Source organism: Salvelinus namaycush, chromosome 33 (genome assembly GCF_016432855.1).
Source record: "Salvelinus namaycush isolate Seneca chromosome 33, SaNama_1.0, whole genome shotgun sequence".
Taxonomy (NCBI): domain Eukaryota; kingdom Metazoa; phylum Chordata; class Actinopteri; order Salmoniformes; family Salmonidae; genus Salvelinus; species Salvelinus namaycush.
Genome location: NC_052339.1, coordinates 7,772,929 through 7,785,879, shown reverse-complemented (window position 1 = coordinate 7,785,879; position 12,951 = coordinate 7,772,929). Strand labels below are relative to the sequence as shown.

Here is a 12,951-nt window from a genome sequence, read left to right as displayed (position 1 = left end):
AGCAATGCTCTTTAATTAAACAGAATTATAGATCAGTGTTGCAGATGTAGGTTGATGTTGTGCCAAGGAGCCAGGGCGGGTAGCACAGACCACAGAGAGAAGAGTGGATCCAAGGGGGAGATTTACATAGACATGGGCTGCATCCCAAATGGCACCTTATTCCCTATTTAGTGCACTACTTTTGACCAGGGCCCATATGGCACTAGTTAAAAATAGTGCACTGAATAGGGCATTATTTGGGAAGCAGACAGAGATGTGAGGATCAGCAGGTGAGAGCAGGAGAGTACAGTTAGAGATGAGGGAAGAGGAGAGAGGAGTGAAGGGAGGGGGAGAGCATCACATCAAAGGTCAGAGATTATTGTCCCCTTTCTGTGGCGTCGGCTGGCGCGTTTTATGTTATGCGGCATATCTGAACTGGGAAATTCTTCTGGAATGTGTTTCATTAGGATGGTGAGAGCAAGAGCGCATGTGTGTGTGTGTGTGTGTGTGTGTGTGTGTGTGAGAGTGAGAGTGAGAGTGAGAGAGAGAGCGAGAGAGAGCGAGAGAGAGCGAGAGAGAGCGAGAGAGAGCGAGAGAGAGCGAGAGAGAGCGAGAGAGAGAGCGAGAGAGAGAGCGAGAGAGAGAGAGCGAGAGAGAGAGAGCGAGAGAGAGAGAGAGAGCGAGAGAGAGAGAGCGAGAGAGAGAGAGCGAGAGAGAGAGAGCGAGAGAGAGAGAGCGAGAGAGAGAGAGCGAGAGAGAGAGAGAGAGAGAAAGCGCAAAACGAGTGCTGCAGCATACTGTACCTCAAGATGTGTGTGTTAGATGTGAGTGAGCATGTGTTTGTGAGAGAGAAAGAAAAAGGGCGAGGGAGAAAACGAGAGAGAGAAAAAAAAAGCGAGAAGGCGTGTGAGAGAGGGTCGGGGAAGAAGAAAAGCATTTCAGTGTGAAAGGCACAAAGAGCCGTCCCTTATTCCCACCAACAGGAGGCACAATGCAGCGGTAGTAGTGGGTAGGTTAAGGGAGGGGAAAGCAAGGGGGAAATTAAAGTAAAGTGTGAATCCCAGGTCTTTATTCCGCCCTGACTTTCAACTAAAAAAACCTTTAACAGCTTCAGGAGCACCACGTTTCAGGGACGACTGCTCCATTTTGTAGCACCTGTGTGAATGTATGACTGTGTGCTTGTGTGTAAGTGGCTTTTCTGCGACTTGGGAGTTCTATCTTTTAGGGGAATAGTGTTCCCCACAGCAGGGGTCCTGATCCGACCGGGAAGGCTACACAGTACATTCGGTAAATATTTAGAACCCTTCCCCTTTTCCACATTTTGTTATGTTACAGCCTTATTCTAAAATGGATTAAATAAATGTTTTTTTCTCATCAATCTACACACAATACCCCCTAATGACAAAGCGTAAACAGACAGACATTTATGAAACATATTAAAAATAAATTCCTTATTTACTTAAGTATTCAGACCCTTTGCTATGAGACTGGAAATTGAGCTCAGGTGCATCCTGCTTCCATTGATCATCCTTGAGATGTTTCTACAACTTGATTGGTGTCCACCTGTGGTAAATTAAATTGATTGGACATGATTTGGAAAGGCACACACCTGTCTATGTAAGGTCCTACAGTAGACAATCCATGTCAGAGCAAAATTGTCCGTAGAGGTCCGAGACAGGATTGTGTCGAGGCACAGATCTGGGGAAGGGTACCAAAAAATGTCTGCAACATTGAAGGTCCCCAAGAACACAGTGGCCTCCATCATCCTTAAATGGAAGAAGTTTGGAACCACCAAGACTCTTCCTAGAGCTGGCTGCCAGGCCAAACTGAGCAATCGAGGGAGAAGGATCCTTGTCGGGGAGGTGACCAAGAACCCAATGATCACTCTGACAGAGCTACAGAGTTCCTCTGTGGAAATGTGAGAACCCTTCCAGAAGGACAACAATCTCTGCACCAATCCACCAATAGAGTGGCAAGACAGAAGCCACTCCTCAGTAAAAAAAAAAGGCACATGACAGCCCGCTTGGAGTTTGACAAAAGGCACCTAAAGACTCTCAGACCATGAGAAACAAGATTCTCTGATCTGATGAAACCAATATTAAACTCTTTGGCCTGAATGCCAAGCGTCACGTCTGGAGGAACCCTGGCACCATCCCTAAGGTGAAGCATGGTGTTGGCAGCATCAGGCTGTGGGGATAATTTTCAGCAGCAGAAACTGGGAGACAAGTCAGGATCGAGAGAAAGATGAATTGCGCAAAGTACAGAGAGATCCTTGATGAAAATCTGCTCCAGAGCGCTCAAGACCTCAGACTGGGGCGAAGGTTTACCTTCCAACAGGACAATGACCCTAAGCACACAGCCAAGACAACACAGGAGTGGTTTTGGGACAAGTCTCTGAATGTCCTTGAGTGGCCCAGCCAGAGCCCGGACGTGAACCCAATCGAACATCTCTGGAGATACCTGAAAATAGCTGTGCAGCAACAATCCCCATCCATCCTGACAGAGCTTGAGAGGATCTGGAGAGAAGAATGGGAGAAACTCCCCAAACACAGGTGTGCCAAGCTTGTAGCGTCATACCCAAGAGGACTCGAGGCTGTAATCGCTGCCAAGGTGCTTCAACAAAGTACTGAGTAAAGGGTCTGAATACTTATGTAAATGTGGTATTTCTGTTTTTTTTTGCCCAAAAAATTCTAAACCCATTTTTGCTTTGTCATTATCGGGTATTGTGTGTAGATTGACGGAAAAAAATGTTTTCCATCAATTTTAGAATAAGGCTGTAATGTAACAAAATCTGGAAAAAGTCAAGGGGTATGAATACTTTCCAAATGCACTGTATATAACCTGAGCGGAGCGAAGCGGGAGGAGAGTAGTGATGCGGCCTCTAGTGGTTTGGGATCATTGATCCTGGCAGTCATTGAGTGACCTAATCATTAGGGGCCTATGAGAAAAGGGGTTGCATCCCAAATGGCACCCTAATCCCCTTTATATTGCACTACTTTCTGGCCAAAGGTATGACACTACATATGGAATAGTGTCCGATTTGGGAGGCAGCCGAGGGGATTTAGTGGGTAGAGTCTGAGCTTGTCTCCGGTCTCTGGGATCTCTAAAAGGGGTGCACTCACAGCTCCACGTCCTCCAAGAGGTCAGCCTCTATCCATCTACTTCCACCACCATGACGTTACTGTGTCGGTGTGCGTGTGCGCGTGTCCGTCTCCTCTATCAACTGTACTTTCCTATTGCACAACCTTCATTCCGGTTTCCAGTGTAATGAGATCAGTCTTAAGGTTGCCCTACATTGGAGGTGTCAGATTCACATTGCTACCGACCTCTTGTTCTCAATGAACACAATTCACACTATCTGAAGCTAGATTTGATTCAATTTCAAACTCAGTTCTATCGGCATCACATTTTAATCAATGATGAAGAATTGTGGGCGGTCTAATTATTTTATCATGAAAGGCGGGAAATGTTATATTATCTCCCCTCAGAGTCAAATCAGGCGCACTGACAGCAGTACAACGCTGCAGAATTTAAATGAGCTAGAGTCGGATGTAGGATTGGATATTGAGCTCGAAATCGACGTTGCTGATGAAGAGTCATCTGTTTCTGATGTTGACTGAGCCTCCGCCTCGGATGCCTGAGCCTCACCGCAGAAAAAACAGAACTGGGCCAACATACGGTGATCCCGACTGCCACGTGAGACAGAAATCTGGAATGAATGGCACGATTTGGGTAGAAAAGACTGACGAGAGCGCAACAAGGGGGACTTCAAAGAGAGCAGGCCTTACACCTCAAGTAAAGAGACATTTCCAGAGCGCTGGACATATTTCTTTGTTTATGTGCTGTCATGACTCTCCAGGGGGTGGGTCAAAGGCCTAAAATCAGCTTGGTATATAGCTGACAACTACCAGACCCTCTTTCCCACTGCCGGTTACACTCGGTTGTAAATTAGGCAGGAGGCGAATCTCTCCCTTTTCTATTTTTGTGACGATAGGATTGTGATTTTAGTTCTCTAACGAGATCATAGCAGCCGTCATTGTAAATAAGAATTTGTTCTTAACTGACTTGCCTAGTTAAATAAAGATGAAATAAAAAAATAAGAAACACTTTGCCTCGTAACTTGACATGCCCGAGGGAGCTCAAACACCCCTTTTTACTCGAGGGTATAAAAGATTGAGTTAAAAATTAACATCCCGGGATAGAAAAACCACCAGCTGCGGCTAGGTCTACAAGGGGTCGGAAACTTTCCAGAATTTTCCCGGAATTTTTACATGGGATGTTAAGCCCGGTAATTTGGGGAATTTTGGTTAAATTCATCAAAACAGTTAGCTTATAACAGTGAACCTTTTTTGTGGGATTATAGACAAGGCAATTCTAAGTCTTGTGGCATATTTTGGTTAAACTATCCCCAATTCAATGGAATTGCAACCCTCTGCATGAACAGTGCATTTTTCCATCACATGTGCAGTGCATTCTTCCATCACATGTACAGCTGATTCTCACTCTTGCACACTAATGAGATGCTATTGAGCCCACATTACTACACTGATTTGAGGCTCAAATTTGAGACTTTTTGAGCCCGACAACGAGCCATCCTCAACAAGGTTGGAAAGTGGTGCCCTAAATTCCTAATGAGTTAATTGTTACATGATTACTTTCATCTAGTAACAATTAAACATAGTAGGTCAACAGTCATCACACATTAATGAGAGTCACGTCACGACAGTGTCACGCAGATGTTGCAGCACATGTTGCAGCACACAGTACGTGGGATACAGTATCTTGTCATGGCTATATTTCCACCAATATTTCTTAATGCAATTCATCCTTTACAATTGTTTATGCACTATCAAGCGTTGGTGCTTATGTTTGCACACCTTGTGGGTTGACATGCATCTGACGCGTTTGCTAAAGGAGACTTCCAGCAACGGTCTCAACATTCTCTAGCCGGTACTTTTAGGCTGAAAGGCCCAGAGGTTCTAGTGTTAAGGACACCGGAGTACTTACATTGGGCTTGACTAATGTGCAATCTAATTAAGCAATAAGGCACAAGGGGGTGTGGTATATGGTCAATATACCATGGCTAAGGGCTGTTCTTACGCAAAATGCAACATGGCGTGCCTGGATACAGCCCTTAGCTGTGGTATATTAGCCATATACCACAAACCCCCGCGGTGCCTTATTGCTATTAGAAACTGGTTACCAATGTAATTAGAGCAATACAAATAAATGTTTTGTCATGCATGCTGTCAGCGAATCAGCATTCAGGGCTCGAACCACCCAGTTTATAATAATAAATTGAGCATTAATAATGGGTTAGCATTGCAGGCGTCTTTCGCTACCTTGAGGACAACATTCAAAGGTAACCTTGACAGCATCAACTTCCAGCCCTCTAATCGACTTCACTGACCGTGAGTGGTGAGAGGCTCTGACATTAAAGTGATGGATTAAAACACACACTGACGCAGGCGACACACACACGCCATGCGCACACGCTTAAACGTCCTAGTTGGTAATTTGGTTTAGCTGTCCAGCTCACTATTGTGAATGTATCAAACGTTTAAACCTTGTGTACACTACACAGTGAAGCACAACTCCTAAAAGCCCACATGACTCGTGCAATTACGTCCCATTACATGTCATTTTTAACACAATAAATGAACAATGCTACAGTACAGTTGGTGAAAACCTAATAAAGACAGCTTGCTGTCGAAACGTGGATGAATAAAGTACGGCATCGGAGTGTGCAGCTTTTCTTTTGCTTTTAAAACAATGCTACAGTGTAACACCAAAGGTAACAATGTTAATCTCGAGACAAGTATGATTCATACAGACTTACTCAATAACACATTCTTCACACTATTTTTCTACAGTAAGTTGCAAGCAATGAAAGCCTTAAATAAAAGGTGAGACGCAGGCAGAGAAACACAGTGGTTCTTCACTCAATTGAAATCCTAAATGTCAGAAACTTTATAAAATCAATGATTTCCCCATTATTTTAGACATGAAGTTTGATTTGATATATAAGCCCTTTGAGACAATTATATTGATGTTGGCATCTGGAATGAACTCTGGGGTCAAATCAAGTCTAACATCTCAAACATTCGTTAAAAAAAAAAAAAAATGTGTAGCCATAACACATGAAGTGTCAATTAAAGCAAATAAAACCTGTAGCAATAAACTAAGCTAAGAGAAAGAGAACGAGGGAAAGAACGAGGGGGAACGAAAGAGAGGAACAAAGAGAGAAATTAACAGAGGGAGAGAGGGAAAGACCATTCGCACGAGAGAGAATGAATAAGAACCAAAGCCGCGGGCCAGCTAGTAAATATAATCAACATTTAAAAACTAAATTTCCCATGGGGGAGTGGGGCTGTGACCTCACTAGCGGAGTCAGGCAATGGCTGGAGAGGGGTTTTAGTGTCCCCTGGGAGGACTACACAGGCTGTAAAAGACCCAGGATTAGGCAGTGGGACAACTACGAGTTGCACAGTCCATCCATCACTACGGTACTGGGACGGAGGATAGACCGGGGAGCCACGCACGCACCCCTCCCATACTCACAGTGTGAGGTGGTTGAAGCCCACGGTCCTCAGTGTGAAAGCTCTGGCCAGCAGGCGACAGTGTGTGAACATAACACCGATGGTGTCCTCAAAGTCTGTCAGCTTCTGAAGTACCGGAGACGTCTCGATCAGCTGCCTGTCCGTCTGCGGCTCCTGCACCTGGTAAAACACAAACACAGCATTTACAGCTGAACACCGCATGAAAAGAGCGGCACCTCCGTGAAATTCAGCTGTGGTTTAGATTAGAGCAGGGATAGGCAAGTCTGGTTCTGACGGGCAGGTAGAAGACTAGAGGTGAGCAAACTTTCTGGCTTGAGGGCCACATGGGGATTTCAGGATTCAACGGAGGGCCGCTCAGATTTGATTTTACTGATTCCTTTGCGGGCCAGGAATAGGGCAGTTGTTTGAAAATATAAGTCCATTATATTTCCTATACGCTTTCTATCTAGTCAGATGTTTTCCTGGCATGTTTTCCTAACCTAACCTAAGTGCAATAGGGTTTTAACAGAGACAGAACACTGCACAATAATGATGACCTCCCTTGTTAGGGGAAGGGATATGCTAGAACGCACGTGTTGAATCAGGAGATATACTAGGTCTAATAGACGCATCCATCAGCCTCTAGCAGAGAGCAGTATCTGCAGTTGAAGTCGGAAGTTTACATACACCTTAGCCAAATACATTTAAACTCAGTTTTTCACAATTCCTGACCTTTAATCCTAGTACAAATTCCCTGTCTTAGGTCAGTTACGATAAACACTTTATTTTAAGAATGTGAAATGTCAGAATAAAAGTAGAGTGATTTATTTCAACTTGTATTTCTTTAATCACATTCCCAATGGGTCAGAAGTTTACACACACTCAATTAGTATTCGGTAGCATTGCCTTTAAATTGTTTAACTTGGGTCAAACGTTTCGGGTAGCCTTCTACAAGCTTCCCACAATAAGTTGGGTGAATTTTGGCCCATTCCTCCTGACAGAGCTGGTGTTACTGAGTCAGGTTTGTAGGCCTCCTTGCTCGCACACGCTTTTTCAGTTCTGCCCACAAGGGCTTTGTGATGGCCACTCCAATACCTTGACTTTGTTGTCCTTAAGCCATTTTGCTACAACTTTGGAAGTATGCTTGGGGTCATTGTCCATTTGTGATCAAGCTTTAACTTCCTGACTAATGTCTTGAGATGTTGCTTCAATGTATCCACACTTTCCCCTCATGATGCCATCTATTTTGTGAAGTGCACCAGTCCCTCCTGCAGCAAAGCACCCCCACAACATGATGCTGCCACTCCCGTGCTTCACGGTTGGGATGGTGTTCCTCGGCTTGCAAGCCTCCCCCTTTTTCCTCCAAACATAACAATGGTCATTATGGCCAAAAAGTTATATTTTTGTTTCATCGGACCAGAGGACATTCCTCCAAAAAGTATGATCTTTGTCCCCATGTGCATTTGCAAACATTAGTCTGGCTTTTTTATGGCGGTTTTAGCGCACTGGCTTCTTCTGTGCGGAGCGGCCTTTCAGGTTATGTCGATATAGGACTCGTTTTGCTGTGGATATAGATACTTCTGTACCTGTTTCCTCCAGCATCTTCGCAAGGTCCTTTGCTGTTGTTCTGGGTTTGATTGCACTTTTCGCACCAAAGTACGTTCATCTCTAGGAGACAGAATGCGTCTCCTTCCTGAGCGGTATGATGGCTGCGTGGTCCCATGGTGTTTATACTTGCGTACTACTGTTTGTACAGATGAACGTGGTACCTTCAGGTGTTTGGAAATTGCTCCCAAGGATGAACCAGATTTGTGGAGGTCTACAATTTTGGAGGTCTTGGCTGATTTATTTTGATTGTCCCATGATGTCAAGCAAAGAGGCACTGAGTTTGAAGGTAGGCCTTGAAATAAATCCACAGGTACACCTCCAATTGACTCAAATTATGTCAATTAGCCTATCAGAAGCTCCTAAGGCCATGACATCATTTTCTGGAATTTTCCAAGCTGTTTAACTTCTTATGGCTGCAGGGGCAGTATTGAGTAGCTTGGATGAAAGATGCACAGAGGTGCCCAGCGTAAACGGCCTGCTCCTCAGTCATAGTTGCTAATATATGCATAGTAATATTCGTATTGGATAGAAAACACTCTGAAGTTTCTAAAACTGTTTGAATTATGCCTGTGAGTATAACAGAACTCATATGGCAGGCAAAAACCTGAGAAGTTCCACTTCCTGTTTGGATTTTTTCTGAGGCTGCTAGATTTTAAACCAAGCTCCCATTGAAATTACAGCGAGATATGGATGAGTTTTCACTTCCTACGGCTTCCACTAGATGTCAACAGAACTTTGTCTGATGACTAATGTGAAGGGGGGCCGAAGGAGACAGGAATGAGTAATCACTGCCATGAGGTGACCACGCATTGAACACGCACGTTCACGTGATAGGCAGCTCCGTTCCATCTCTCAACTGAAGTCAATGTAATTCTCCGGTTGGAACGTTATTCAAGATGTATGTTAACAACATTCTTAAGATTGATTAAATACATCGTTTGACATGTTTCTACTGATTGTTACGGAACTTTTGGACATTTCGTCACGTTATAGTGGACGCGCTTTGTGACTTTGGAATTGTTTACCAAACGCGCTAACCAAAGTAGCTAATTGGACATAAATAACGGACATTATCGAACAAATCAAGCATTTATTGTGGACCTGGGATTCCTAGGACTGTATTCTGATGAAGTTCATCAAAGGTAAGGAAACATTTATCATGTATTTTCTGGTTTCTGTTGACTCCAACATGGCAGCTAATTTGGCTATTGTTCTGAGCGCCGTCTCAGATTATTGCATGGTTTGCTTTTTCCGTATTTTAAAATTCGGAAAAAATTCCATGTGTATAACTTGTATTATCATCTACATTTATGATGAGTATTTCTGTTGAAACGGTGTGGCTATGCAAAATCACTTGATGTTTTTGGAACTAGTGAATGTAACGCGCCAATGTAAACTCAGATTTTTTTTTATATAAATATGAACTTTATCAAACAAAACATGCATGTATTGTGTAACATGAAGTCCTATGAGTGTCATCTGATGAAGCTCATCAAAGGTTAGTGATTAATTTTATCTCTATTTCTGCTTTTTGTGACTGCTATCTTTCGCTGGAAAAATGGCTGTGCTTATTGTGGTTTGGTGGTGACCTAACATAATCGTTTGTAGTGCTTTCGCTGAAAAGCATATTTGAAAATCGGACACGTTGGTGGGATTAACAACAAGATTACCTTTAAAATGATATAAGACACATGTATGTTTGAGGAATTTTAATTATGAGATTTCTGTTGTTTGAATATGGCGCCCTGCACTTTCACTGGCTGTTGTCATATCGATCCCGTTAGCGGGATTGCAGCCATAAGAAGTTAAAGGCACAGTCAACTTAGTGTATGTAAACTTCTAATTCACTGCATCACAATTCCAGAAATTTGCGGAGTGATTGAAAAACGAGTTTTAATCACTCCAACCTAAGTGTATGTAAACTGTAATTGGTCTCTGGCTTGCTACTGATTGCTTGCTACGGAGGTTTGACCAATACAATTCCATAACACAAAATCTTATTTGCAATGCCTAGTTAAATATATATTTTTTTTATTTTAATTTTTAAAGTTGGATGGATGTCCTTTGGGTGGTGGACCATTCTCGATACACAAGGGAAACTGTTTCAGCGTGAAAAACCCAGCAGCATTGCAGTTCTTGACACACTCAAACTGGTGCGCCTGGCACATACTACCATACCCCTTTCAAAGGCACTTAAATATTTTGTATTGCCCATTCACCCTCTGAATGCCACACATACACAATCCATGTCTCAATCGTCTCAAGGCTTAAAAATCCTTATTTAACAGGTCTCATTTCCTTAATATACACTGATTGGAATGGATTTCACAGGTGACATCAATAAGGGACCATAGCCTTCACCTGGATAGTCTCCGTCATGAAAAGAGCAGGTGTTCCTAATGTTTTGTACACACAGTATATATTCCATTGAGCACTGGAGAGGAGTAAATATCGCACATTGTCCCTCTGAGTTTGTCTGCTTTCATTGAAGCAATATAGACCAAGCAGTGGTGAAATAGCTAGACGCCAAGTGTCAAACAGACAGAGTGGTTGGTTGCCAACTCTACATTATAATTGGACGGCTGCTGGAAATGTCATGGTTCCGTCTTCCCACTTTAGCCCCAAAGAAGACTTTCACATCTGCCTTCCTATTAATTAACGACAACTGTTTAAATGCCATGCGTCACCACTAACGGCATTTGACGAGTCCAGCATTCAGAACACTGTATCACACAAACACATACTTTTAGTCTGGCATTTAGTTTGACACATTTTTTTACGTGGAGTTTTTCTAAGGGGATGATGGCTCGCCTGCTAGCAACGGTTCAAAAGGAAAAATCAATCATGAAAAATAAAAACAATGACCAGGTTCAATGCGGAAGACACATTTTGGTTGAATGCATTCAGTTGTGCAACCGACTAGGTATCCCCCTTTCCCTACAAAGTGTACATTTGAGCACACTCCGGCCCAGCTGGCTCTCTGATAGGGCTGGGAATTGCCAGGGACCTCACAATACGATATTATCCTAATACTTAGGTGGCGATACGATAAGTATTGCCATTCTCGCGATTTCATATGTATTGCGATTCGATACTGTGATTTTAGTGTGATATGTTCCAAACATACTGCTCACTATACGGCTGCTGCAGAGAGACAAGAGCATGAGAAAACGAGTTTTGACCAATCAAGGAAATAAAAGTGCTGAAAACATGTTGGCCCACTATTTAAAAAGATGGAGAACAAGCTATAGGATGAAAAATACCGGGGGTTTTGGCGCAGGTACAGCCGACTAGCGCTAGCTAATGAAGTCAAATATCAATATAACATAGTCCAAAAACAATATTGCGATAAGTAACTATTCCCCCCCCCCCCAACTCTGAGCACTCACAGTCCCGGCCTAAAGCATGGAAAGTAGTCTCAGTCTCCGTATTCACACTCATTCACACTGAACCAAAAGGGGATGTGAAGCTTGCGTTGCGTGTTGACGTGAATGACACAGTGGTAAATGATTTCGGAGAGCAGACGGGGGGGTGATGAGGCAGGTGCTGGTGCAGAGAGAGAGAGAGCAGAGGGGAACAGGGAGGACATGAAGCTGTGCATGTTGTCAACCAGGAATCGTTCTGCTCTGTTCACTCTCTCCACAGACTGACTGAGCCAGGAGCGCTGCGCAGGCAGGCAGCACTTAGCCATGGTGCTTATGCTAATGTAGCACATGGGCCAACAGACACAGAGGTGCACGCACACACCATTACTACAGAACAGGATCCTGGAGATGGCTTGGCATCACCATAAGCCTGGGCCTCTTTATTGGTGAATCTCTTTCAGCAAACTAACTCCTGACGATCATCAGCCTTCATGTCCTGCCTGAAGTCAAAGAGGCACCTGGTAACCCTGTGGGCTGAGAGAGAAAGATACACCTGGTAACCCTTTAGGCAGAAAGACACCTGGTAACCCTTTAGGCTGAGAGAGCGAAAGAGGCACCGGTTAACCCTTTAAGGTCAGAGAGAGAGCCTTTGTGCCAGATGTGGATTCTCTCTGCTAACCAACTTCACCAACATTGCCAAAAACAGATGTCTTCACTTAAATAATAATCTTATTGTAAATTGATTAACTCATGTTAAAGGTCATTGAAATCAAGCGTACATGAACTAAGCCAGCCACACAAGGTAAGTAGGAGGAGGAGACCACCCTGACTAACCCACTAACCCATGGAGAGATGGAAGGATGGCATTTTGCTCCAAACCTCTTAATTACCCAGGAGTGGTCCCTCCCTGACCGCTGAGGATTGTGGGATTGACCCCAAGGCTCCACCCTGACCTCAAAGGCTGCTGGTGGGAAGGGCATGGCTGAAATTACCATCAGCTACCATCGTTAGAAGCTAGTAACAAGTCAAGAATGAGTGGCTGGAGCATTTTGGTAAAACAAAGACAATAAGTGGAACTGACACACAAAAACACACACACACACACACACACAAGCAGTGTTTGGGTCCCTGGAGGCCCCATGTGATTTGGGACTGGAGAATAATCCTGTTACGCCATCTTTGATCTCTTCTTCCAAATCCTGATTTCAAACAAACATGCTCTTCACTCTACTTCCAATGTTTCTAGGCAGATCATGCAAAGCAAAGGAGAGAGAGAGAGGTAGAGAGAAAGAATTAGACAGTATGAGGAGAGAAAGAAAGAGAATAAAATATATCGAAAGAGAATAAAAGATATCGAGAGACAGAGACGGAGCATGAAAGAGCGAGAGGGTGTCTGGATAACAGTAAGAAAGAGGATTACGGAGAGCAGAAACAGCAGCTAGACAATAGAGTGAACTAGC

At 43.7% G+C, this 12,951-nt stretch overlaps 1 protein-coding gene across 3 annotated transcripts in view; it reads right to left on the bottom strand.

Annotated features, from left to right (window-relative positions):
• drosha (drosha ribonuclease III) overlaps positions 1–12,951 on the bottom strand; it is a 140,102-nt gene that overhangs the window by 45,400 nt on the left and 81,751 nt on the right. For all 3 annotated transcript variants that reach the window (XM_038972881.1, XM_038972882.1, XM_038972880.1), the window contains exon 25: positions 6,541–6,698. In XM_038972881.1, coding sequence (XP_038828809.1) covers positions 6,541–6,698 — 158 coding nt within the window. The remainder of the gene's footprint in view (positions 1–6,540; positions 6,699–12,951) is intronic.